The sequence below is a fragment of the Echiichthys vipera genome (assembly GCF_963691815.1).
Source record: "Echiichthys vipera genome assembly, chromosome: 12".
In the NCBI taxonomy this organism is placed as follows: Eukaryota; Metazoa; Chordata; class Actinopteri; order Perciformes; family Trachinidae; genus Echiichthys; species Echiichthys vipera.
The window spans coordinates 24,845,754-24,873,559 of NC_139837.1; the positions used below are offsets into that span (position 1 = coordinate 24,845,754).

At 40.5% G+C, this 27,806-nt stretch overlaps 2 protein-coding genes across 2 annotated transcripts in view; one reads left to right on the forward strand and one right to left on the reverse strand.

Annotated features, from left to right (window-relative positions):
- Window positions 1-4,131: 4,131 nt before the first annotated feature.
- On the reverse strand, window positions 4,132-5,178 carry LOC310954941 (E3 ubiquitin-protein ligase TRIM35-like; the record flags this gene model as incomplete). The annotated part of the gene is made up of 1 exon (XM_083924630.1): window positions 4,132-5,178. One exon carries the CDS (start codon window positions 5,176-5,178, stop codon window positions 4,132-4,134), a length of 1,047 nt encoding a protein of 348 aa, XP_083780756.1.
- A 4,736-nt stretch (window positions 5,179-9,914) lies between these two features.
- The window catches only part of akap6 (A kinase (PRKA) anchor protein 6), a gene marked incomplete at its 5' end in the record, with an annotated part of 211,246 nt that continues 193,354 nt past the window's right edge, over window positions 9,915-27,806 (forward strand). Inside the window, 2 exons of the mRNA XM_083924631.1 lie at window positions 9,915-10,102; window positions 10,357-10,528. Of these exons, the coding sequence (XP_083780757.1) occupies window positions 9,915-10,102; window positions 10,357-10,528 (360 nt within the window). The remainder of the gene's footprint in view (window positions 10,103-10,356; window positions 10,529-27,806) is intronic.

Here is a 27,806-nt window from a genome sequence, read left to right on the forward strand (position 1 = left end):
ATGGTAGCTTTTTTTTCTGATAGAGCACTTTTAGTTTGAACAGTAATAAATTGAAAAGTAGCCGTGACATAAGGAAATATGAAACCAATGAGAATGTTTTTATATAAATGGGAATGAAGACATGGTTTATTCAATAATGCGTGACTCACAGTGACGTAAAACTACATTACAGTAATGACTCTGGAGCATTAGGACTCACGATCGATAACAGTTATTGAGATCATCGTAGCCGCTGTCATAGTTCTCAGTAACCACGATGATCATCGGCATCATCATCTCTGGTCCTGTTCTCCTCCTCCTCCCTGCACCCCTTCCATCACCCCCTCCCCTCTCCATCTCTGTGGTCATGTGACCGATGAAGTCACGGTGATGCTGACAATGCCACTGTTTGTTTCCACCCGGTGACCTCATCCTGACACGCCGTACATACAGTATACTGTTCAGGGAAAGAAAAAGGAGCAACGTTTCTAGTTTATTTCTGTGAGATGGTGAGCAAAAAAACAATAATCTGAAAATAGTGAATAAAGTGAGAAAGTAAATAAAACTTGACACTTCCATACCTTCAAATGTAGCTATTAGGTAAGGGAATTGATACGATTTGATTGATACCAACACCATTATCAATTCCCCTAATGGATCAATTTTCTCAGTGGAATAAAAAGTCGTTTTCAGCATCAACGCAGCGGTTTTATCATCTGAGTCTGAACACAGTGTACAGTCGATGAAATAAGAGAAAATTTGATATTTGTACAGCTTTCCTTCCTATTTAGTTTTCCAGGTTTAACAAAGAGAAAAATCTGCTAAACCTGCCCGTGTGGAGAAAATATTATTATACCACCACGCTTTAGAGCATTGGAAACGTGGTGGTGAAGTATCGGTACTTTGGACAACCTTACTGTTGTTTCTACTATGTTTCTTTATTGTTTCTAACGGCAGTATTTTCGCTTTACAGTCTGATCCTTGCACATTATGTTCATTTTGCACTGAAGTTATTTTGATAAAAGTAAATTTTCATCAGGTATTTAATTCACACAAGAGTGTATCAAATTTTTCATATGGACTTTTTTATGTATGGAATAAGCAGAAAACATGCTATAACATGCAGGGTTCTTGAGTAAGGCTTAAAAGGCATTGATTTCATTCATCTACAAATAATAATAGTCATCTTGTGAAAATGCTTCCAGGTGGCATTAAAAAAAGTCTTAAAAAGTCTTGAATTTAACTTGCCTTGGATCCCTGTCATGATATATATGTATATACAGTATATTCAGATATGAAATGGATTGAAGATTTTGTCCACAACGTTCAAGTGTGGTGATGTGAAGTCGGTGTGGAAAGTCTCTTGATTTCCTAAATTTTTATCGTCTTACTTGTCGACATCGTGTTCACACACTTCACTCCTGAAGTTCCAGCCTCATTCTCACTCCTGTGATCCGGGTCACCGTCGTCCATGCTCTCAGGCAGTTTTGAGTTTATCGCCGACTGCTCTTTGGTTCTGTAGCTCAACTGACATCGTTTATGTGCTTCACTGCTGATGCTGATCAATAAAGAGCCTGAGTCAGCCCGCACTGCAACACTGACTGCTGCTGGTTACTGGGTCATTGTGTGTGTGTGTGTGTGTGTGCGTGTATTGTGTTTTATTTCAGCCAGTTTTGTTGCTGTTGTCATTGAACTTCATAGTCAATCAGAGGAAGAGAGACATTCATGCAAACATGCTGCTGCTGCTGTTGTGTGTGAGAACACTCTGAAAGTTGAAGCTTGTTGAATCAGTTTATTTTTTTTTTTATGCATGCTAAATCTTTTTTTTCTTCTGGAGAACAATAACAGTGGACTGCAAACACGTACAGAATAAAATATGGATTCCCTGTACATTGCATATTCTTGAATATATTTTGTTACACATTCCTGCTTTTAAACAGCTACATACAATATTTAACTGTATTTTATATTCTATATTTATGTTATGTTTCTATGCACAAAAACAACACATTGGAAACAAAACCAGATTCTGACTTTATTAAAGTTTTTCATTTGATTCACGAGAGCAGAACCCTTCAAAAATGACACTTTATCAATTAGATGAACCGTTCAGTCATACATACATACAAACAAACAGATTTATTTTAAAGAATTTATCACATTCCAGGTAATATTTTAACAATTAGTGAATTTAGTTAAAAAATGAATAATAATATTGTTTATAGCTAATATTTATGTGACGATAAATGGTCCATCAAAAGTAGTTACAGGCCTTTATGTTGGCATCATGACTTTACATCCGTAATTCATTTTAAAAAAAAATTGAAAAACAATGAATTCATTATTTACAGTAAAAGTTACGTATGAAATTCTTAAAAATCCTTTAAAATAAAGAATGTATTACTTGTGTGGTAATTATTTATTATAGTTAATTATTAGTTAAAAATTAGTTCATTTTGTTAGAAAATGAATAATAATTTTGATTAAGTGTGTGAACAAATATGTAAACAATAAACTCTTTATGGTTATCATTACTGAAAAACAATAACAACAATTAATTTCTTACTTTTCAGTAAAAGTTATGTTTTTTTTTACTAAAAGTAAATAATTATTACTTCTTTACTTGTTTAGTGATTTTTTTGTAATGACTAAAACTAGAGAATTAAAGACATTTATAAGTACTTATTTTTCTATCTAGTGTCTGTTCATCTTGTATATTTGCAGCACATTTTATGACTTAGATAAAAAAAACAGGTTCCTGTGCCAAATATATATTTAATAAACATTACTGATTTGAGGCTGCAGCATTTATTTTAACAATTTGTTTTTTTTACATCATTATTATTATTATTTCTCTCTGTTATGTTTTGTTGCTGAAAGCTACTGACAGACTGAAGTGGAGGCATATTTTATTCAGAGAAAAGAGGATATGAATAAAACATTTTATTTGTTCGCTGCGTCGGGTGGTATTTTTAAAAGGATTTAAAGCTACAGCTGAGATGAAGGGCAGCACACACATGGGCAGTGTGTATGTGTGTGTGTGTGTGTGTGTGTGTGTGTGTGTGTGCGCCATGCTGTGTCTGCCATGTCTGAGAAAAGAGAGACAGACAGAGGGGAAATAAGTGGAGAGAGGGAGAGAAAGTGTGAGAAAACTATTGACTGGGAGACAATTGAAGAAGAGAGAGGTTTTGTGTCCACGCAGAGAGAAAAAAAAAGAGTTTTTTGTCATCCGACCACACGTTTAAACCTTCTGCTTTTAAAACGTGGGATTATTATGTCTTTGAACGCCCAGACAGATGCAGAGGTACTCTTATATTTTGTCCTTTTCTTTGTGTTTGTATTTTGCCAGATGAAGACATGTTGTTTGTCTGCAGCCATGCTCGAGGCTGCGTGAGGCTGCACATCAGGGCTTTATCGACACGCCTACATGCTCACAATGACAATGCTGCCATATTGATGTTTTACCCTGTTAGCATGCTAACATCTTCTTCTTTGCAAAAAATACAAAGTAAAGGAGGCTGATGGGAACGTTAGTAATTCTGCAGGTATTTGTTAAAAAATCCGCCCACTTGTGCCTTTTGGACATTTTAGAAATCTGATTTTGGACTGCCAAACTTCTACTTGTAATTGCTTTACATAGTTGTATTACTTTTGCATCCTGGTTGTCCGGTTCTGTTTATCAAGTTGTCTTACTGTTTTGAAAAGTTTTAGTGCCTTTCTATGTTCTTAAGATGGTGTTGCTTCTTTTCTGTGTTGTTTTCTTTGTCTTTGTAACTCAATGTTGTTGTAAACGAGGGCTGCCCTTCAACGATCTCTTGAGTATAAATAAAGAATGAATGAACGAATTTGGTCATAAAAAAACAGAAATGTTTAGTTTCCTCACCACCAAAAATATCTAAAGTCTGAATCTCAAAACTGGCCACAAAACCAGAGCAGAATGAATATGATATTCCTCTGGGAAGAAACACTCAATAAAAGATATACAGGATATGCCTAATAAACTGACAAGTGATTGTACAAACAAAAGCTCTGAACTTTTAAGCAGAGCTGATGTTTAACATCAGAGTCCAGAGTGAATTATTTTAGAGAAACAAAGAATGGACACTCAAGGAAGAGTACATCTAACGGTACAGATAGTTGTCGTCGTCGTAATCATATGTGGGTGCTTGATGGGAAGATTGGCTTGTAACCTGAAAGGTTGAGTCCTCGAGTCTCACTCCTCACTGCTGCTGCGACCCTAAACGGCCCCGTGTGCACAGCTCCAGATCTCTCTGCAGATCTCTCTGGAATTGTAGGACAGTACTGCTTCAGTTCAGAATTTGTTTTTGGGTCCTCTGAAGTCGGGATCATTTTCTTGATACTGTCCAAGACGACAATGGGCAGATTGTTAAGGTGTTTGGCCGTGTCAATCAGACCTCCTCCTGGGATCGGCTGTGGATCATTTAACTGGAAGCTGTTGACATTTTCAGCCGCCGTCTTGTAGTTCTGCAGGAATGGGAGATCTTGAGCTCGCAGCAGCTTCTCTGTGGCTTCGACTGTTTCGGAAAGAGCCGCGATCTCTCTGCTCAGAGCGTCGATCTTCCTCTTCATCATCTGACTCTTCTGCTTTTTTTCCTCACTCACTGCAACAAGTCTCGCCTGCTGTTCCTTTTGGAGAAACCTCTGAAGCATCAAGAACTCGTCCTTAATCTGCCTCTCTGTGTCTTGAGCCTGAACTTCAATGTCTTTAGCGGTCTGATCGAAGTTTTCTTTAATGTCTTTGAAGAGCTCCAGTTTCTCCTGCAAGGGCTTCAGGACTACCCGAAGTCCCTCTTTGTAATCCAGCGCAGCTTCATCAATGGGCCTGAAGCTGTGGTTGGTGTGTGAACCTGAGTACAGACAGATGACACAAACTGGCTGCTGATGGTCCAGACAGAAGAGTTTAAGGTCCTCCAAATGCAGACTGCAGAGAGCTTCAAACCGCCTCCGATCCCTGCCCACTGAAAAGATGTCACCCAGGTTCTTCGCTACCAAGTTTCGTGGCGGATCGTATAATGAACATGTAGTCTTACAGACTGGGCACTGGTGAGTTGATTTCTCTTTCCACCACCGCTGCCAACAGGCTTTACAGAAAGTGTGGCTGCATGACAGGAGAACAGGATCTTTAAAGATGTCATGGCAGACCGGACAGCGGAGATTCTCTTCTGGCCGAGAAGCCATTTTCTCTCTACATGGGAAAGTCAGAAATGCATTGAGGAGTCCCGGTGTTCCCAGTACCTCCACCTTTCCCTTCTGTAGCTCCTCTTTCTCCCTGTTTTTGTATGTTTGGGCGTCCTTTTTAAAAGGAGGAAGGATTGTGTTTCCTTATCTGTCTCGTGCAATTCTGGTAACACTTCATTGCCGAGTCATAAATGCTGAACCATGAACTGTTATAGAGCTGGGGTGTGTTTCATTGCAAGAGTTTACAACTGCAGACTAATAACATACACTACACTCTACAATCTTTCATATGTTCCACCTGCACCCATAATTCTGTCATCTTAACTTGCCGTAAATTTTTAACAATCATTTTGTTTTCCATCCATGTCACCACTGTGTTTGTTGCTCTACTGCTCAGTTATGATTATGATTACTTATCTGTTTTTAGTGTCACCATAATGAGCCAAAGGCATGAGTTGCATAAACTGCTAACTCAACTTTATGTCCAAGCCATAAATTCAAATCAAGTAGTTTAACATTTATGCCATGTTACCATTCTACATACATTTTTCCTGAAGTATTGGGACATTGGAGATTTATTTATACGCATCAGCTTACTATATTGAGTTTCACGAGTTCTTCTACATTCAGCATCACGCTCCCTGCAAGATGGCCGAACTTAAACTGCAATTGTACTCTGTACTTTCTTTCTATCACCCAGTCTGGTGTTCATAGCGTAAGAGCGTTTCCCGATCTTTCCAGATGGTGGCAGTTTGTGTCGTGCTCTTCGTGTTCCCTTGAAGACGAAGGATTTCCTCCTTTATCACTCTGCAAACTTGATAAAGGTCGGCCTTTGCCGTCCCGGTCCCAGTTTTTCTGTTCTTCTTTTTCGTCTTCTTGTCCTGTGTGTTTAGACTGAAAATGGCATGATTGTAAATCCGCTCATGTTGGCAAAACTGAGACAACGAGTTCTCATGAGCACGTTCGTAGCAACTCTTATGTAAAGTTATGCACAGAAATTCGTACCAACAAACACGTAGACTGACCGCAGGGTCGAACAGGCAACAACGCACAAAATAGAAATTATTTTTAAAAATTATTATTATTAAAATATATTTTTGCCACAAAACAACGTTTTTAGCCTGCAAAAGGTGACAGTTAGGGTTAGGCATGAAAAAAATGGATTGGTTTAGTACTGCTGGGAAATGAATCCCATATCCCTGATTTTCTGAACAATTTCACTCTTGTTTTTAAAGTAAATAGATGTTCTGAAATCTTAATGAAAGATTATTTTATATATTCTTCATCTGTGAACGGCTTCCCGTACCTCACTATTTCATAAGCGGCAACAAAACTAGCAAATGCACTTGAATTTGCTGACTTCATCCACTTCTTAAAGTGATTTTTGCTCAGATCAGACATTCTGTGTCAGCTCAGAAACAGCTTTTTTTCTCCCAACTCCATCCGGATATTTTTGAGCAAAGGCTGCGTGTTTATTCTGGAAATGTCTTGCGACATTTGACTTTTTGTTGTTAGCTAGTTTCTCATTACAAATTAAGCACAGTGGTAAACCAGTCTCGTCAGCAGTGAAAGGAAATGAATCTGCCCACGTAGCATTGACCTTTTCTTTGAATTCTTCATAGTTGGAGTAACCTGGGGTTAAAAAGTTCAAGAAACCGCTGTGACAAGTATTAAGAGCGACAAATTTAAAAAATATATAAAATATTAAAATATTAAAATATTTTAGATGTTACAAGATCGCCATAATCTTCATAGAATTAGATTTTGAAAATTAACAAACTAAAATAAAATACATTTTAATTAAATACTCATTAATTATTTTCAAAAGCTGAGCTGCATCAGAGGGATCAAAGAGCCGCATGCGGCTCCGGAGCCGTGGGTTTCCGATCCCTGGCCTAGACTGACCAGATGAAAAAAAAGAAAAAAAGGAGTTTTCTGAAGGACACAAAGTTTCTGTTGAAGTTAGTCAGCGGTTGAGCTGTTGGTTACTGCACATTACACATGACATTTATGTTATTTTGCTGATTTAAAGGTGATTCTGATCATGGAGTAGTATGAAGTAAGTTTCATTGGGTTAATTCCGTGCATTTGCTCCAAGTATTTTGTTTTCTCTTGCTGACAAAATCATCAGAATGGCAGCAAATGGACGCTGCACCGGAAACCCCAAAACATGGCAGCACAATTTCCACCAAAATACCAACATCTTGCTTTGTGCTGCCTGATTTGAATAAACTAAAATAGCAGTAGTCAGTAACGGTTGGAGATCTGCTTGTGCCAGCATTTTTGCATCCGCGGATTTAGGGACCCTTCAAATGAAATACAAATCGATGACTGGGTGAAGGAGAGGCAGGTGTCAGTGTGAAGAACACATACATGGCTGAATCAGAGGCAGAATGAGACGTCAAAGACTGATTACTCATTAATTTTTGTCTCTGATTAAATCATTGCTGAGGGCAAAGTAGAAGATCGTTGAAGCTGAATCCAATGAAAGTGCACACTCAACTGTTTTTTCTACTTAGTTTACTTCCTGTTTCTCTTTTCTGTTTGTGTGACTCATCCCCTCTCCTTATCTGTGTGGGCGCGACACTGAACAGCTGCTGCATATGAAGGTTGCAGAGACATTTATATGTGTGTGTTTGTGTTTTTTCCACAGTTGGAAGTCACATGTTGGACTGAAAAGGTCAGACAGTAATCTCGCTCTGTAATTGGCTCATCACTCACTCCTGCTGGCTTCTCACTGGCCAGGAGGGTTTATGAACAGAAATGCTGCACAGAGGTTTTACATTAGTTGTTTATTGACTTGTTCGTATGAGGTCTTGATTCCGATATTTCCAGCGTCACTTTAAGGACTATACTGTCACACTGTTGTTTTTGTTAGCTTACAGTTAGAAATCTTTCATAATACAACAATTTGTTCTTTTCGACCTTCATTGGGTATTTGATTCATTTTTAGAACATGTTAAAAAAAACAACAACAAGAGGAATACATTAAAGAGACATTAAGTAAAAAATGACTTGCAAAGGAAACCCAGAGGGGGCTTGGCATGATTGGTTCCCAACAATTATTCGTTATTATTCCTTCCTACCTGTGTCACCAGTCGGACAGTTTTTGGTTAAATTCTATCAAACCTTCTGTTTAATCTCCAAATATAAATGATGGTTTAATGTTTAGAGTTTAATGGTGTTAAACTAAAGTCTAATGTCTTATCTTTCAAACCATATATTATTTTAACGGCCTGACTTATCTTTGTCATTACACGAGTTGTCAAAAGGACGCTAACACTGTTGAATTAGCCGTGGGCTCCTCTCGGCCCTAGTCGGACACCCTGATCTCCTCGCTGTAAACACTGGGAGCTGCTGGTTGTCAACATTAACATCAATGTTGTCCAGGACCAAACTTCAGTCCTTTAAAATAAAATGACGTGCTTTAACAGCTCCAAAATATTCCGTAAAGACTTCTTCATTTCCATCTTTAATGTAAACCACCACCGGAGCCGCTCAGGTAACATTCCTAATGCTTTCGCTCGTCAAAGTCACTTTTGTTTACTAATTTGACATGTAAAAGCCTATGAACAAATATGAAATTTCACTTGTAGATTCTTACAAGTGTGTAAATTTTTTTCTACTTGCAATTTGGTGGTGATCACCCCAGTAAAAGCACCACGAAAAGACCTGAAACTGTGGCAGACCGGATCCATCCTGATATGGTTAATACCAGCGAACAGTGTCTGACTGGTGATATAGTTACATTACATACAAAGGTTCTGCTTCAATTAACATCATCCACTGAAAGAACTATGGAGGTTGGTTTGACACGTGGTTCAGTTAGAAAAATGTGAAGATATACAATATACTGAAGCTCTTATCAAAGCCAACAGACTCCTTTGACAAAAACAGTCATTCTACCTCTACGGAAACACAGGAGTTTCTGGTCTACCACTGCGTCTATTTGTTAGTTTTGTTACTTCCTAACCCAGGGTCCGAAATTAACCTGTTCACTTACCGGCAGAGTGATGCCGTTGATGCCTTTAGCATACCGGCGACACACGGAACAGCTCATCGCAAAACCCTACTGCAGCCAGTCTCTTAAAACACTTATCTCTAAAAATCCAAGTCTCAAAGAATGTTCCTTTTCCATGTCCTTCTGCTTCTTCATTCTTCTTTTCTTCGGTGGCATGCTTTCGTTTGGAGGGTTGACTGACTCCTTGTAGAAATATATGTATATATATGCATATACTGTATATATATACGGTATAGAGACCTGTTTGCTAACGCTCCCTAGCAGTAGACCTGTTGTTTGTGCGTGAGACACAGCTTCACTCACACACACACACACACACACACACACACACACTCACACACACACACACACACACACACACACACACACACACACGCACGCGCGAACGACAGCCACCTCGCGGCACAGGGGCATTAGCGAAGCAGCTTTTAATGACATGTCTGTTCTGGTACATTTACCCGCCATGTGCCAAACTAAAATGTCAATGAAACACACTAACTTCTTGTCTTTACTCTCTCTGTCTCTCTCTCTCTCTTTCTCTCTCTCTCTCTCTCTCTCTCCAGTTTACTCCAATGAGGCTCGTCCACCCACATTAGGAATCCTGTACCCCTCTCTTTCTCTGTCTCTCTCCCTCTGTCTCTCTCTCTCACACACACACACACACACCATGAGCATATCAGCTCCTTCACCTGTGGCCCCTGAGCCCCTGTCCCCGATGGTCACCACAGTCACCCCGACCCTGGACCCTGACACCCCCTCCTCCCCTGCTGCTGTCACCGCCACTTCTCACTTCCTGGACCTGGAGCGTAAGTCCCAGGACGGGGCCTCGTCGCCTAGCCCGGGCCCAAGCCAAGGCACTCTCGCTAGGGGAGATCCTCACCTGGGGCGAGACCCCTCCCAAAGGTAAACAATTGAGCCATGATGTGTTAATGTTGACACATTATCTTTTGTCTTCATTTTTTATTTTTCCGGAACTTCTCGATAATTTTTTGATGAAAACAGCTGCAGAAAACTGAAACAGTTAGCTTAAAGAGGCTAAACTTGTCTGTACTGTAGCTGCATTCAGGTTTCTGTCAGTTTGTCACTTCCCTCTTGGTCTCACGTGTAGCCGTTTGTCCTGTTATGAATATAAAATAGTGGTCAATCTCATGTTTCAGGTCAAAGAAACCTCCGCCCCTCCACACCGGAGCCGACTGGAAGGTCGTCCTCCACTTGCCGGAAATAGAGACGTGGCTGAGAGCGACCAGCGACAGAGTCACACAGCTCACACATTCTGTGGGACAAGACAGCGACAACAGACACGTGGACGTCCACCTGGTGCAGCTCAAGGTAGACACTTCTTCTTCTATTGGGAACACTTTCTTTTGTTTCAACTTTTGTTTCTTTTGATGCAAAACTGTAAATGAGCATCTTCCTGTGATGCTGGTAAAGCACGTTAAGCATAACAACGCCTGTGTGTAATGCCGTGTATCCTTTGTGCTTTTGTTGCCTTGATAGTCATAGATGCATTACTGAACGGGCCTACTGGGCACACACTGAAAAAACACAAATCAATCACAAATAGATGCTAAATGGCCACGAACACACACACACACACAAAACAACAAAAAACAACCCAAAATTACTACAGAGAAGAAAAATGAGCACGAACAGATGCTACGTGATTGACACAAATTCCAAAACATAAACATAATGACTACAAACAACCAGAAGATGACTAAAAACAGATGCAAAGCAATCGCAGAGATAGAAAACAACTTTACAAAACAAACAACAAGGATGTGCAAAACACCATAAAAAGATGACGAAACAACTAAAAACAGATGACACCACCACAAAAAGATGACGAAATGACTTAAAATAAATGCAAAACATCCCAAAAATATGACGAAATGACTATAATAAGATGCAAAACACCACAAAAAGATGACAAAATGACTACAAAATGAAGGCAAAAATCACAAAAATATGACGAAACGACTAAACAGATGAAAACACCACCAAAAGATGACAAAACAACTAAAAACAGATGAAAACACCACCAAAAGATGACAAAATGACTGAAAACAGATGAAAACACCACCAATAGATGTTGAAACGACTAAAAACAGATGAAACCATCACAAAAGGATGATGAAACAACTAAAAAACGATAAAACACCACCAAAAGATGTTGAAACGACTAAAAACAGATAAAAACACCACAAAAGGATGATGAAACGACTAAAAAACGATAAAACACCACAAAAAGATGTTGAAACGACTAAAAACAGATGAAAACACCACAAAAGGATGATGAAACGACTGAATACAGAGGAAAACACCACCAAAAGCTGATGAAACGACTGACTACAGATAAAAACACCACAAAAAGATGACGAAATGACTAAAACAGATAAAAACACCACAAAGGATGATGAAACAACGAAAAACAGATGAAAACTCCACAAAAGGATGACGAAACGACGAAAAACAGATGAAAACACCACAAAAAGATGACGAAACGACTAAAAACAGATAAAAACACCACAAAGGATGATGATACAATGAAAAACAGATGAAAACACCACCAGAAGCTGATGAAACGACTGACTACAGATAAAAACACCACAAAAAGATGACGAAACGACTAAAAACAGATAAAAACACCACAAAGGATGATGAAACAACGAAAAACAGATGAAAACACCACAAAAAGATGACGAAACGACTAAAAACAGATAAAAACACCACAAAGGATGATGAAACAACGAAAAACAGATGAAAACACCACAAAAGGATGACGAAACGACTAAAAACAGATGAAAACACCACAAAAAGATGACGAAACGACTAAAAACAGATAAAAACACCACAAAGAGATGATGAATCAACTGAATACAGATGAAAACACCACAAAAAGATGATGAAACGACTAAAAACCGATAAAAACACCACAAAGAGATGATGAAACGACGAAAAACAGATGCAAAAAACACAAAAAGATGCGGCTAAACATTTGGTCAGCAGCGTCAGCAGACACAACTCAACTCTCTGTAAGACTTTTGTGGACTTAATATGGTCTGGAGGAGAGTTCTGAGCCAAAGGAAAGGCCCCTTCTCGACTCTTTGTGTCCAGGGTCAGTAGAGCTAACGTGCATGCAGACATGTACTGATGCATCTCAACATCAGTCGATGAACACCCCCCCCCCACTCTCTCTCTCTCTCTCTCTCGCTCTCTCTCTGGTGTTGTTATGTAACGACTGGCTTCCACAAGTCACGCAGTTGACCGTTGGTTTATTTATGTAACTCGAGTCAAGTGAGCAGTCGACGTTTGATTCTTCTTCATCATCAGACTTCACTTTTTTGAGGATTTTATATAAGAGAAGAACACAAAGGTTCATGGTTGATGGACGGGGCAGAATAATGTAAAGATACAGATGTTTATCTTCTTTATGCTGCAGCAAATTCATAAATGCATTTATCATTATTCAAAACTTCGGTTTGCACAAGACATCATTTCACTTCATTTGTCTTTTAGATTTAGAATTTAGACCCCTTTCCCAGTCATGGGTCTCCTCTGATCTTGTTTCCTCTCCTCTCCTCTTGTTTCCTCTCCTGTCTTCTCTTCTTGTTTCCTCTCCTCTCCTCTCCTCTTGTTTTTTCTCCTCTCCTCTCCTCTTGTTTCCTCTCCTCTCCTTTCCGCTTCTTTCCTCTCCTCTCCTCATTTGCCCTTCTTCCCCTTCTGTTTTTAGCTTTCTTCCCTGTGTGAATAAATCATGGCCACAGCAGTCATGCTTCCAGTAGCAGGCACTCACAGTCACACTGTGTGCGTGTGTGTGTGTGTGTGTGTGTGTGTGAGAGAGAGAGAGACAGAGAGAGAGAGAGAGATTACATCTTTGTAGTGTGCTTTGTTGTCGAACTGTGTGAGTGTCTTTGTGTGTCTGATCCAGTTCCACGTTGTTTGAAATGTATTTAACAGAGAATATTCTCTGGTGTCTTTGAGCTGCAGTGTTCTGCTGCAGTCCTGGAGTCCACTTGCTCAGCAAAAAAACCATTTTCAAGTCACTCTTTAAGTCAGGGATGCCCAACCCTGCTCTTGGAGGGCCACTGTCCTCCATGTTTTGAGTTTCTCCCTGCTCCAACACACCTGAATCTAAAGATTTTCAAACCTGTGATGAGCTTCAGCTGCTTAATAATGAGCACATCATTAGAATCAGGTGTGTTGGAGCAGAGAGAAACATAAAACATACAGGACAGAGGCTCTCCAGGACCGGACACCCCTGCTTTAAGTAGCAGATCACCTGGCTGCACCCTCTGGTGGCGAGAACACGACAGAATCAGCTGCAACTTCTAGAAAAAGACAAGAAAACGGAGAGGAAAGTCACACAAACATACAAATAATGAAATTAATTCTTCTTTATCCTGAAATAAGTATTTTTATGACCCAGTTTTCACCCGGGTTCTCGCTTCTTTAAGGATACATTCTCAGTTTAATTAGAACAAATTCTGGTGTAAAAGTTGCATTAAGTCTTCTTTATCTTTTCAACCCTGATATTAAATTGGATCATTTAAAAGGCATGAGACTTCAATCACTCAGTCTTTTAATGCCAGTGTTGTCATGACAACAATCAGACCTTTTGCTTGTCATCCCTTTTTTGAGATGTGGTCAGAGCAGCGTCCGCAGATACAAAAGAGGACAGTAAGACGACAGTAAGACGACAACAGAGACGGGACAGGCGCAAATGGAGCTGGAAGGCAGAGACACAAGCAGATGTGAACGCCTCCTGTCTGTGTCCACGCTGCCGCCGCCGCCTGTGTTCTGACGCCTCTGTCATTCCGTGTCGGCGTCGCAGCTCTAACACTTCAGTTTGGATCAATCAGGGAGCAGCAACAGGAAATACAAACAAACCGTCATTTCAGTCCATTTTGAATACAGACAAGGGGTGAAAAAATATTGTACTATTTACTCTACTACATTTATTTTGACACCTTTAGTATTTTGTCGGATTAATAACCCCAAATATAATCAACTAATAGATTAGGGTGTAATGTTATAGGTTAAACAGTTGTATATAAAGTAGGGCTGAGATGAATCCATTTTAATGGACAATGTTAAAGAATGAAAAATTGAACTTGGGTTTATTCATTTCTTTGTGTTTCTTAAGAGAATAGAGCAACGCTTTATGAATTACATTTTTACAAATTAAGTCTGGTGAAACTGTGAAGGTTTTGCACTTTATTCCTTGTAGAGAAATTGTTGTTTGTTTTTTGTTCTGTCTGAAAAAAATGTTTTTTCTTTAGTAGATTGAAAAAAAAAATCAATTCAATTTGGAAATCAGATCTGGTATAATACAATCAGGGATTTTATTTTATTTTGATCACCCAGCCCTAATTGAAATCTATAAAGTCATTAAAAGGAGCTCCACTTTTACAGTGATGAACATTGAATGCATCAGTTATCATTCATTCATTCATCTTCAACCGCTTATCCCGGGTCGGGGTCGCGGGGGGTGCTGGAGCCGATCCCAGCTGACATCGGGCGTGAGGCGGGGTCCACCCAGGACAGGACGCCAGTGTATCGCAGGGCACATAAAGACGAACAGAGACAGACAACCATTCACACCTACGGGCAATTTCAGACTCATCAATTAACCTAACATGTGCATGTCTTTGGATTGTGGAAGGAAACCGGAGAACCCGGAGAAATGCGAACCTGGAACCTTCTTGCTGTGAGGCGACAGTGCTAACCACTACACCACCGTGTAGCCTGCATCAGTTATTTTAATACAATAATCTTTACAAACAGATTCACCACCTTCTGACATTTTCATCGAGAACAATGAGAAGAGCTAATCCATTTAGGTTTTCTTCTAAATGTATTCATTAAAAAACTTGCTGCTGCTTGTGACATGCAGGGCTGCAACATTCTGAACCTGCCAGTTCAAACCAGAGGGACGAGGTGAGACGATGTATCCTCTAAATAGCAACAACTCTGTACTTCTGTTCTAACTTATTTTTTTCGTAGCTGGATATCATTTGTAGCATTACTAAATACAAATGAAGACAGAGACAGTGAGATACTTGCTACAGCTGCATTTCTATAGAGATGAAACAGAGAAAATAGCCTTTTATTTCCCTGAGTCACTGCTTTGTTCTGGATTACCACGCTCCCTCTCCTTATTTATTGTATTTCTCGCTCTACACTCTCCCTCCTTCTCTCTCTCTTTCTCTCCCTCCGTCCATCAGGGCCTTTTCATCAGCTGACAGTCTGTAAGTGACTTGACTCGATTGGCTGTTGAAACAGGTGACGTGTGTTCAGTTCTAAAACCAGCTGCTGGAGGTTTGACCAGCTCAGTCTGGAGACGACGTCAGCCGGTTTGAGTCCAGACCAGACGGGTCAGTTCACACCTCTGCAACTTCCACCCGCAACTTTTTAAAATGGTTTTGTCTCGTTGTGAATCTTTGGTCTGAACTGGACTTTAAAGAGACAGTATGCTGCGTCTCAGACAGAGGGTGAATACAGCTGCAGCAGCCATGAGCAGGAGGAGACAAACAAGTGAACATTAAAGCAAGTAAATATGTTCTAGTAGAAACAGATAATACATGGATGAACCTAAAAAGACTAGAACAGATACTCATATCATTGATCGAATTTACCACCATAATTATTATCATTGTCATACTATGTCTGTATTATACTGTCTGTCTGTCTTTACTCTCTTTGTCCATCTGTCCGTCTTTTCTCTCTTTCTCTCTCCTTTTCTTCCTCCCCAACCGGTCAGGACAGATGGCCGTCCTCCACAGAGCTGTGAACTATAATAATTATTACTACTTTTATTAAAGATAGTGTGACTTGTTGCTGCTCATTGTTGGGTTTAGATAAATCATAAATAAGTCATATTGTGGTCTTTACCTACCCTAAAGTGTCCTGAGATAACTTCTGTTATGATATGGCACTGTACATACAATTGAATTGAAATCTCCTTTAGTCAATTAAATGTTTGATCAAAGTACTTTTGGTGTCTGGTAAACCCATGAATGGAAAATCAGATCTTCATCATTTAGCTCCTGTGTTTTTTAGTTGCATGACTTACTCTGACTTGGTGCTGATGACCATGATGATGATCACTGAAGGACTTCGTTCTCTGGTCGACGGCTCCATCTTGTGGTGAAACGTCTGTATTACAACAAAGAGGAGGAACTTTTTCATTGTCAGAAATACTGAACGTTCACGTCTGTGGACCTTTTGCACGTCACAGTAGGAAAAACACAAGTGGAATTACTGTATATGTGCATACTTATTATGTATATGTTAACATTTAAATGAATATGCATCAAATGGGCAATAGGTGTAAACATTACATTATGTAACTGATTCAAAATGGAAGTCAATACATGATTGTTAATTATTAGTTATCATATTTAATAAGTATAAACTTAATACTACTCCTTTTGCTATTTGTTTCATTTACTTAGTTTTTTTTATGCAACAAACGCCCAAAATGTTCTTTTAAAAAAAATCTTTCTTTTCTCTTGTATTTATTTTCTTTTTCCCCTTATGGCTTTTAAAGTACTATGATCAAACATTTCATTTGATTAAAAGGGACCTGTTCTGCTCTTTTCAGGTTCATACATGTATTTTGTGTTTCTACTTGAACATATTTACTTTATCTCATGTTCAAAAACATGTTGTCTCCTCCTGCTCATGGCTGCTGCAGCGGCATTCACCCTCTGCTCTGATTGGTCAGCACTTCCTGGACTCTGCAGAGGCTATGGAAGGAGGCTAGGACATCAAAAGAGGAGGGTTGGAGGGTTCCAGCAGGTTGCGTTAGAATTAAAGTGATGATTTCCGCTTGGGCCGTTTCTTTTTGGTGTCCTAGCCTTTATACAGTCTATGAGTATCTCTCCTAAAAACATAATCCTGTTTTTCCATCATCTTTCGGCTGAGGGCCTCAGCCGAAAGTCTCCAGTTAACAGGGTCAGTGTTAAACCGAAACACCGTCACTCAGTCTGCTTGAGTTTGATTCTGAAGTTATCAAGTCAGTCTGCTTTAAGTTTGATTCTGAAGTTATCAAGTCAGTCTGCTTTAAGTTATCAAGTCAGTCTGCTTTAAGTTTGATTCTGAAGTTATCAAGTCAGTCTGCTTTAAGTTATCAAGTCAGTCTGCTTTAAGTTTGATTCTGAAGTTATCAAGTCAGTCTGCTTTAAGTTTGATTCTGAAGTTATCAAGTCAGTCTGCTTTAAGTTATCAAGTCAGTCTGCTTTAAGTTTGATTCTGAAGTTATCAAGTCAGTCTGCTTTAAGTTTGATTCTGAAGTTATCAAGTCAGTCTGCTTTAAGTTTGATTCTGTTATCAAGTCAGTCTGCTTTAAGTTTGATTCTGAAGTTATCAAGTCAGTCTGCTTTAAGTTTGATTCTGAAGTTATCAAGTCAGTCTGCTTTAAGTTTGCTTCTGAAGTTATCAAGTCAGTCTGCTTTAAGTTTGATTCTGAAGTTATCAAGTCAGTCTGCTTTAAGTTTGATTCTGAAGTTATCAAGTCAGTCTGCTTTAATTTTGATTCTGAAGTTATCAAGTCAGTCTGCTTTAATTTTGATTCTGAAGTTATCAAGTCAGTCTGCTTTAAGTGTGATTCTGAAGTTATCAAGTCAGTCTGCTTTAATTTTGATTCTGAAGTTTCAGGTGTGTCTGGAATTAGTTCCAGGTAAAACTGCGTTCATTTACAGTAGATTACTAACTATCATTATTTGGGACTTTGTGTAATTATACAATACGGTTGTACTCCAAATCTATATTATTATTTATTAAAACCACAAGAGACTTGATTAGGACTGGCTGCTTCCCTCAAAGAATTGACTTGGACTTGCGAAAAGTGACCATCTTTGGTGTATAGTGGAATGTTCTACCGTCAACAGTCAAATAATGAAATGAAAATGTTTAAGTTCCAACAGTGTATCTAACACCGTCTCAGGCTGCAGCACAAGCTGCCACATCAGACAGGGTGTCCTCAGGGTCTTAAAAAGTATTAAAAGTTGATAAATCAATTTTGGGAAAATAAAAGCCCTTTAAAAGTATTACATTTTGTTAGTATTCAAGCTTGGTCCAAAGAGTTTGACTGCGGAAAGTATCAATGAAAGTATTTATTCCCCCCCCCCACGACTATTACAAACAACAACTATCTGCCACAGAAAACGCCCTCCTGCTGGTGCGGAACAGATTCCGAAATGGGGAAATTTAAGATTATGTATGGATTTAATTGCAAACTACAACTGTTTAGCGAGGTTAAGATGTGTTGCTGATAACAAAAGTGGCGAGGATGTGGAAAAATACTTTGAGAAATTAACTTCAGGATTCCTGCATATTCCCTGGGTTAGTGTGTTTTGGTCTGTTTTTCTTTACCAAACCTGGCAACAAGACTCTGGTAAGTCACTATGCTCAGCAGGACCAATCAAATCATGCACGATACTGCTCGTTAATCAGTGAGCTTTAGAGGTGTTGGGACTGTGTACGTGTATTGCTAAACTGTGGACAGAGCTGGGCTAGCTGTTTCCCCCTGTTTCCAGTCTGTATGCTAAGCTAGGTCAACCACATCCTGATTCCAGCTCTGTACTGAACACACAGATGAGATCACTATCCATCCTCTTATCTCCATCTGAAATTTTTGGAAATGCAGATTGATATTGTTAAAGGGCCGTAGACGGCTGAGGTTAAAACATAGTTCCAGTTGTTTCTGCGGTTTGTTTGAAAACCTGTGAAGTGATTGTGTTTGGTCATGAAGCTCTTTAGTATCAGCTGTGTTTAGATAATGAGCTCCTTCAAACTTTCAGACCTGGATTCACCCTGTCATGGCTTGTATAGCTGCACACTTGAGCGTCTGATTGGTCGCTGCCTCGACAGGTAAAATCCAGGTTGATGTGGGCCCGAGCTTTATTTCACTAAATTGCGAGCGTTAGGGGTCGGCGGGGGCGTCAGACTTGGCGACAGAGCTGGAGATGGAAGCGGACAGATCACCAGACTCCTGTTTTGAAATTATATTCTCTCCTTGCCCTTTCCTTTATCTTTTATCCTCTCCTTCTTCTCTTCCTCTCGCCGTCATATTTATAATGCGTTTGCCTGCAGGGCATTTTTCTATAACCTGACCTTGCTATGGAGCGACTGTTGGACATGATTATAGTGATGCAACCACTGTTTCTGTGTGTGTGTGTGTGTGTGTGTGTGTGTGTGTGTGTGTGTGTGTGTGTGTGTGTGTGTGTGTGTGTGTGTGTGTGTGTTGGTATGCCAGCCTCTCAGCCATTCTTGGCAACCGGCTGCAGGCGGTGTGTAACAGCTGCATGGAGAATGTCCTGTGCTGCTCTGAGAGGGAGAGGCTGCATACACAAACGTTTGATCAATCAGCACGGATGCAGCAGTATTTTTTATTTATTCAGTCACCAACTTAATCCAAAAGTTGATTTGTAAAAACAGATAAAAGCCAAAACCACAGAAAATAACACTTTGACTGATATTCCCTCGAAAAAACTAGTCTGGGAACAGACCCACCTCTTTCCAGACGTAGGTTCTGGGATCGATTAATAGACCTTCCCAACTCAGGGGGCGGCACCAAAGCATGCAGTTCAAAATACCACTGCACGCAACTGGTTAGCACTATGACCGACTACGACCAATCAGTGCAATGAACAAGGTGACGTATCAACACTGTTTCTGGTCAGCAAAACAGCGAATACATCTTTCTAGAAAAGGAAAGGCTTTAAAAAAAGCTAAGTCCAAGTCGTTTAGAGTCAAGGCCAAAGCTGTTTTGAACAAGCACTGTTCATCATCCGCCATCTTTGTTGTTTACTTTTTTCTCTACAGTCCTCCGTCCTACCAACTGAGCTATAACGAGATTGGTGTTTTTGGATTTTCTGGCATAGTTAATGAGCTTTCCAGGGTATCCAAAAACCCTGATTTATGAAAAAAAACAAAAACAAAGAAAAAGTCTCTGATCAAAACAATTCTGGACACAAAAAAACTAAACACTAGATAGAAAAGTAGTATTTCTACTTTGAAAAACAATATATTTATCATTTTACTGCTTTCCTATTGATAAAAATGTGTCTGATTATATTTGTCGTCTGGTTTTGTTTGACTGAGTGCTTCGACTGGTAAAGTGGTATTTTGAAAGGGTGTTACTACAGACTTAACAGCCCCTTTGCTACTTTTACTTAAAGTCCGCCTCCAGAAAAATACATTTTCAAATAAAAAAACTCTTTCTAGAGAGAACATCATTAGTTTAAGTGGACATGCATCTGTGTTTCCCTGATTAAAAACCCACAGAGCTTTATTTAAGCACAGTGCAGAAGCAGCCTGCTGTCTCCCGGCTGTGGGGATATTTCTGTCCCCTGATGTCACTGTCGTTGCCCCGCCAGGAATTCTGGGAACTGCTCTCGATATGGAGGGGTAAGTATTCATGTAAGGGAAGGGAAGGAAGGAGGGAAGGAAAGAAGGAAGAGAGTCGCTGGTTCACTAAGTTCAGACGACCTTTTCAACTCAGTCGAATATCATCGCCATCAGCTTAGACACCAAACCTGTGAAGTGTGGAATCTTTAAGATCAGTGCTGTGGAAAAGTGAGACATCAAGCTCTAAACGTGACACTTGAAACTTGGGCATGAACGCAAAACTTCCCTCTTTTATCTCACGTTTGTATCTGATACTATTTCAGAGAAGTAGTCTTGTTTTTATGCACGCACTTTGAAGTATTGCATGAGAAAACCTGAGAGAAAATGGCAACATTTTACAAAACGTCCTCAAGTACAAAAACATATTTTATGCTCTCAATAAGCACATTTCATTGCATAAAATGCAGCTGATTTTTGTTTGTTCTTGAGGATGGAAACACCGTTTTACACCAAATTAGTTCTGTTTCCTGTTGCTTTTTCCTGTCGATGTCTTCTCAAATGAAAGAACAACTAAACCAAATTCCTGAAGACTTATATGCTTTTTCTCTCGTAGATGAGACTTGTTTTGTTTCCGAGTGCAGAATAACTATAACAGGGCATTCACTTTGTGAATATTTAATTATGTAAAGACTTGGGACCTGAGACTCAAAAACAACTTCACTCTTCCTCCAGTTAGAAGCTAAAATGTGATTTGAATGACTTTGAGACCGAGTTAGGACGGCCCCTTTAGAAGCTACGTGTAGCATTAGGACGTTCTGTCTTATTGTCCAATGTCATATTTTAAATTTCTCTGTTTTCAGGCTTTGACACTTTAAAATTGGTGAAACCTGCTTTCTGGCCAGGAAATAACCTTCATGTCTCTCTCTCTGTCTCTCTGTCCTTCCCCCATCCCAACAACTGTCACGATTGGCAGCTGTTGCATTGCAGTGACGTGTGTGTGTGTGTGTGTGTGTGTGTGTGTGTGTGTGTGTGTGTGTGTGTGTGTGTGTGTGTGTGTGTGTGTGTGTGTGTGTGTGTGTGCGTGCGTGCATCTGTGTGTGTATGAGAGAGAGAGAGACAGAGAAAGTTTGTGTTTACCCTTTGTGCAAGGATGTTGTTTGCTGTTTTGGTTCAGGTTAGGAGAAAAGCCGGGGGATGTTTGGTGTCTATGAGCTTTTCTCAGGAGTATACAGTAAAAGTACAAACGTGTCTGTGTTTGTATGTTCACAACCTTTATTGTTTTTAAATGAATAAATAATGTGTTGACACCTGGGCGGTACATTTACTCACAGGTTTCTTCGCCCACACTGAAACCTCCTTTCTCGTCTCAGGTGGACAATTAGGTTTTTGTGATGATTGCACCAGAATAAAACAGCATCAGATCCCTAATGTTTAATCTCTGGAATTTATTTTGCATCGATGTTTGTCACGGGTTCCTTCAAACAAGACAAGCGTTAACGGAAAAGACCAGACCAGCATCGAATACCAGGACGCTTGTTCATCACCAGAGATAACAGCAACGGCAGTGTTGTTTTCTCTGCGATAGTGCCAACAAACAGTCTCCAAACTTTACAGGGGTGTAGTCGAGATCAAAATGAACGGCGAATTCAAAAGTGGGTTTGATCCGAACTAGGGGGTAGAAAGAAGAGGAGAGGTCATGGTTTGCACCGCGGAGGGAAAATAGTGTCATAGTTTATTCCAAAGTTTTCATTTTCTGTGCATAAGACATGACCATTGAGATGATTAACAGTGGTGTTGGAAGGATTTACTCTCTCTGTCTGCATGTTTAAACATGAGCTGAACATTAATATAGCAGTAAACAGGTATTTTTTATGTAAAAAGGTTGTGGAAGTTTCTCCCTCTGGTTGAGTTTTTTATTGCTATTTATTTTAAAATACGGTTCATCTGCACATCCGTACTTCACGTGTTCATATTCACGAGAACCTTGTGGAGGAAACCCACTTATTTTGCAGTGTTTTGATTAGTGCAGCTTTAACCGTGCTGCTGCTGTCTTCACTTTCATCTGACTGTTGAAAGTGACACAGAAATGTTTCGGGTCTGACCTTTTTACGCAAACGGGATTCTGACTCTTATTTAGACATCAGACGACCGTTAAATCTTCATGAGAGCGATGTCAAGCGGTGCTTCATACAGCAAGATGGAAAGTGTGTGTGTGTGTGTGTGTGTGTCTGTCTGTGTGTCCTTAGCTTCCAGTGTGTGTTTGTATTAAGTGGGGTGGGTGAGGTTGGTCCTAAAATAACCTTCCCAACTGTTGTCACACCTCCTCTCCCCAACACCAACCACCCCCCACGCAAGAAGCAGGTCACCACATACACACACACACACCAACACACACACACTGCTGGCGCGTCAGTCTGTCACCATTTCCCACATGGAAGCAGCAGTGTGTGTATGCAGCTTTGAGCAGAAAGACCACTAACCACTTTGAGTCCAGGCGAACTATAAACTTTTTGACTTTTAGAATAAAAAATCCTTTAAGAACATTTTCGGACCCTGAGGATTCAGAATTGTGAATGTTTTTATGTTAATTGTCGATCTGAAAACAGTGTGAAAAGGTAAGAGACCTCTAACCTGCTCAGTATTGCTTATGACACTTTAACAGTTCACTTGATTTAAATTCTCCTCCAGTGGGGTAGTGCTATTTTTTGCACCAATGACACATGCACACATGTGCACGCACATTGTTAAATTGTCCCACCTTTCGAAGGTTACGTAACCACGGCTCCAACTGTGACAAGTTAACATCGGCCTAATATTAGCGAACTGTAAAACATAGGATCAAACGCTTTATGACTTTGATAGCCAATGTGAAAGCTGTTGACCAAGTCATCACATAATACAGTAGTTATCTTGCAACAGTGTAAATAAGTAAGAGCGGGCAGGAGCTGGGAAGCGGCGAGTCCGTGATGGATTTCGGGGAGAGAGCAGCTGCTAGCTTGCGGCAAAGTGACCATAACGGCAGCAGCATTTTGGGGGAACGCTGCTGCAGAAAACAAATTGTCAGGGTGGTTTTTATGAGGCCCTTGTTTAATGATATGGTTATTATTTTTTTGTCCTCGACGCCAGTCAGCTAGCTAAGCTTAGCATAGAAGGCTACCCAATCGTAGCCTGAGGTGGGTGGGAGGTTTTCAGTTTTACACATCATCGTAAACTTTCACCTTTTTTCACTGTTATCAAAAGAGATTTTCATCTTCATGAACGTAGTCGAGTGCTGCTATTACTCAGTCTTTTACTGCTTTTTGACAGTGACCGGAAATTTTAAGGTGGATTGTTTTCTTTTATGCTACTTAGTGCACATCCACCAAACCACCTTAAATGTCAAAATGATAAACTATTTGTTTTCTTGTTCACTTTAATAATTATCAGATCTTGGAAGTGCTCAAAAAAGTGTATGACTCTTAAGCAGATTATGAATTGTCACCCTGTGAAATCCAATCTTGTAAGTCACATAACCTGTGTGTGTGTGTGTGTGTGTGTGTGTGTGTGCGCGCGCTGCTTTGTTTTGTGTGAGAGATTCGTCTCCACTCACCCGAAGCGTTGAGAAGAAGAGCTGTAAAAATGTCAGAGGGAACTCACATTCAGCCCTATATCCACCTAAAAAGCTCCTTAAATGTATGTGTGTGTTTTCTCTTCCATAGTTCTCTCCATAGTGAGAACCGTGATATTTCCTCTGACAGTAATTGTAATCTGCAGACATAACGATCTGTTTTAAACCCTAAAAATAGAAAGTTTGGTCTTGCTGAAAGGTGTTGAGCATCCTTTCGTGCTCAACAAAACAACGTTTAAGTTATAACTCTTCCAGCTTGAAAAACAAGATGAGCAACGCTGATCTGTCTTGCCAGGGTGGGCGCCATTGTTGTATTAACATTAATGTTGTATACATATTTATATATTATTATTATAATATTATTAACAACATGTACCAGGTTTTAAAAAAGACCACAAACAACCTCTACTCTTGAAACTTCCTTGCGTGCAAAGAGGCCAAACCTTCCCAGTGGGAGCGGAGTAAACACCGTACTGAGTGCAGCACACACAGAGCTACAGCTTCATTATCTGCTACGTTTGCATCTGAGTGTCTGAACACAGCGTGAGGCGCTCTTTGGTCCCTCCGGAGTTCAAGTTGCTTAGAGAAACCACTGCAGAGTTCAGAACGTAAAACCTCAGCCAAAAAAAGAGGCCGAGTCGGAGTTCTTTCTGCAGAAGCTACCACTTTGAAAAAAATTACTGTAACAAGTCTTTGTATCGCAGCAGCGGGTCTCTGTCATCTTTGATGCCGCTTAATTTGAATACTCGGGGGGGGGCACAGAGCATTTGATCTCCAAGGTAAAAACAGGCTGCGCTGATGGGCCGCGGTGGAGGAGTTGAAGGTTATTAGATCGAATGGGTGCGGATGAGGCGAAGCTGTCGCAGGCGGTTTGAACGCGGCCCTCTGAAGCCCCTTGATGTCGGTGGTGATGAGGGTGAGCTGGGATTGGAGCTGAAGCCTGAGTCGACTCGCTTCAGATTGGTTTTAGGCAATTAGAAACTCCTGCTGGATGGATGGACTCTGTGAGTGACAGCTCATGTCTTGACTCGCTACGTGACTGGGGTGCGAGGAAATGTGTGTGAGATTGAAAGATGTAGTCTGTGTTTTATAGATGTGTGTTATTCTAAATATGAGATTCTTGTAAACCATGCTCTGGGCAAACAAGGCCCTTCAAAGTTAATCAACTGTCTGTCAAATTCAAAGTTAAAATGTCCCTCAAGGTTGTTTTTTTTGGGGTGGCGGTGCGTTGAAGCTGTCACATCAGTTTTGGTTGTTTGTCGCCTTGTTAACCACCTGCAAGGCTGTCAAATGCATATTCAAAAACAGCAGCTTATGCCACTCAGGTGTGAACTGTTAGAACCAGATGTTTCAACCAAGCACAGCTTGTGCGTCCACTTTAATAACCATTGACAGCACGCAAGCGCACACACACACGTGCGCACACACACACACACACACACGCACACTGAAAGAAATTTCAGTCAAAAGCAACTGGACTTGGTTATTTGTCTAGGAAGACATTTCACCTCTCATCCAAGAGGCTTCATCAGTTCATGTACGCATCTGACCAGGCTGGGACTGGACACACACTGCAGAAAAGGTCTGCACCATATTTCATCATCTCTTCCTACTCTCTGTGTGTCTGCAGACACAGAAGACATGACTGTAGTCTCAGTCGTCATACACAAAACTATCCATCTTTTTGTACTTCTCCACAGTCAGTGTGTTACCTGCTGCAGCTTTTGGTTGCCGAAATTGAAAATGTGTTTGCCATTTTTTAGTCACCTTATTTTTTGAGTAATCAAGAAAGGTAGGAAATGAGTCCTTGACCCAAGTGAAGGAGTTCAAGTACCTCGGGATCTTGTTAACGAGTGAGGGGACGATGGAGCGCGAGGTTGGCTTGAGAATCGGAGCAGCGGGGGCGGTGTTGCAGTCGCTTTACCGCACCGTTGTGACGAAAAGAGAGCTGAGCCGGAAGGCAAAGCTCTCGATCTACGTTCCTACAATCACCTGTGGTCATGAAAGCTGGGTCATGACGAAAGAACGAGGTCACGGGTACAAGCGGCCCAAAATGGGTTTTCTCAGAAGGGTGGCTGAAGTCTCCCTTAGAGATAGGGTGAGAAGTTCAGCCATCTGTGAGGAACTCGGAGTAGAGCCGCTGCTCCTTTGCATTGAAAGGAGCCAGTTGAGGTGGTTCGGGCATCTAGTAAGGATGCCCCCTGGGCGCCTCCCTAGGGAGGTGTTCCAGGCACGTCCAGCTGGGAGGAGGCCTCGGGGAAGACCCAGGACCAGGTGGAGAGATTATATCTCCACACTTGCCTGGGAACGCCTCGAGTTCCCCGAGTTAGAGCTGGTTAATGTGGCCTAACTTCATTATAATGATAATCTGTTCATCTGCTGCCATTTTGTGGTGAACTAAAAATGGTAAACTGAAAAGAAGCAACAATATTCTTTAACAACCTCTACTACTGATGCAGGAACACACACACACACACACACACACACACACACACACACACACACACACACACACACACACACACACACACACACACACACACACACACACACACACACACACACACACACACACACACACACACACACACACACACACACACATAAACACACACAGCAAGGTCTCATTAGCTCCCAGTAGTCTGACTGGACTGAAGATCTTCTAACAAATGACTTCAGATGGAAACGACAGACTGTTAATTAAATCAGATGAGCCCTCTGTTCTGTGTGTGTGTGTGTGTGGGTGTGTGTGTGTGTGTGTGTGTGTGTGTGCGCGTGTGTGTGTATTAGCATATTAAAGCTGTTTGTGAATTATTGAAGCATCTGAAAGACACCGGTGACATTTTCACCGCTGTTTTAGATCGACATGACAGCGCTTTGATGACGAAACTGAGTGTGTTATGACTACGAGCTCAAGCTCATTGTGCGTGTGTCTAACTGTGTGTTTTTGGGGTTTATATGTAATAATTTGTGCACAACTTTGTGTGTCAGTTAATGACAGGTTTTGTGTGTATGTGTGTGTGTGTGTGTTTGAGTGCGTTTGTGTTTCCTCCATCTAACTTTTCTTCCTCTTGAGGCCATTCTCGGATCTCCCGGCGGGGAAGTTTCTGATGAGGCGGTGGGTTTCAGTTGTAAGATGAAAGCCTTGTATTAAACACACAATTTACTCCAGATTTTCATAATCGAGAACGAACTCTCAACGTAGGCTTCAGGGACGCAGAAACACAGTCACCACATCCATCAATTAAGAGCGATTCTTTTCTCCCAACAAACTTTTGTGAACGTTTGTTTTTTGCTTTGGAAAAAGATAAACCTGAGATTAAGAATGAATCGTATCTTCTCGTTTGCTCCGCTGATAACAATCCTGCTTGTTTGACGTTTTAAAGTGTGCTCTTTTCACACCTATTCACTGAAATGAAATGGAGGCAGGATCAGTAGACTCTGATGTGCTGATGCAGTGGCCAGATGAAAATAAAAAGCATTTTGGCTTTATTTATAGGGATGTGCATCTCTTCCTTATAAGACGATCAGATGCGTCTATAGATACATGGACTATAATTCAGGGAACGATACATTTTAATATGTAATGATAAGCCTTTGATTCTATGCATCTGACGTCTAAAGTGTTTTTGTTCCTTTACATTA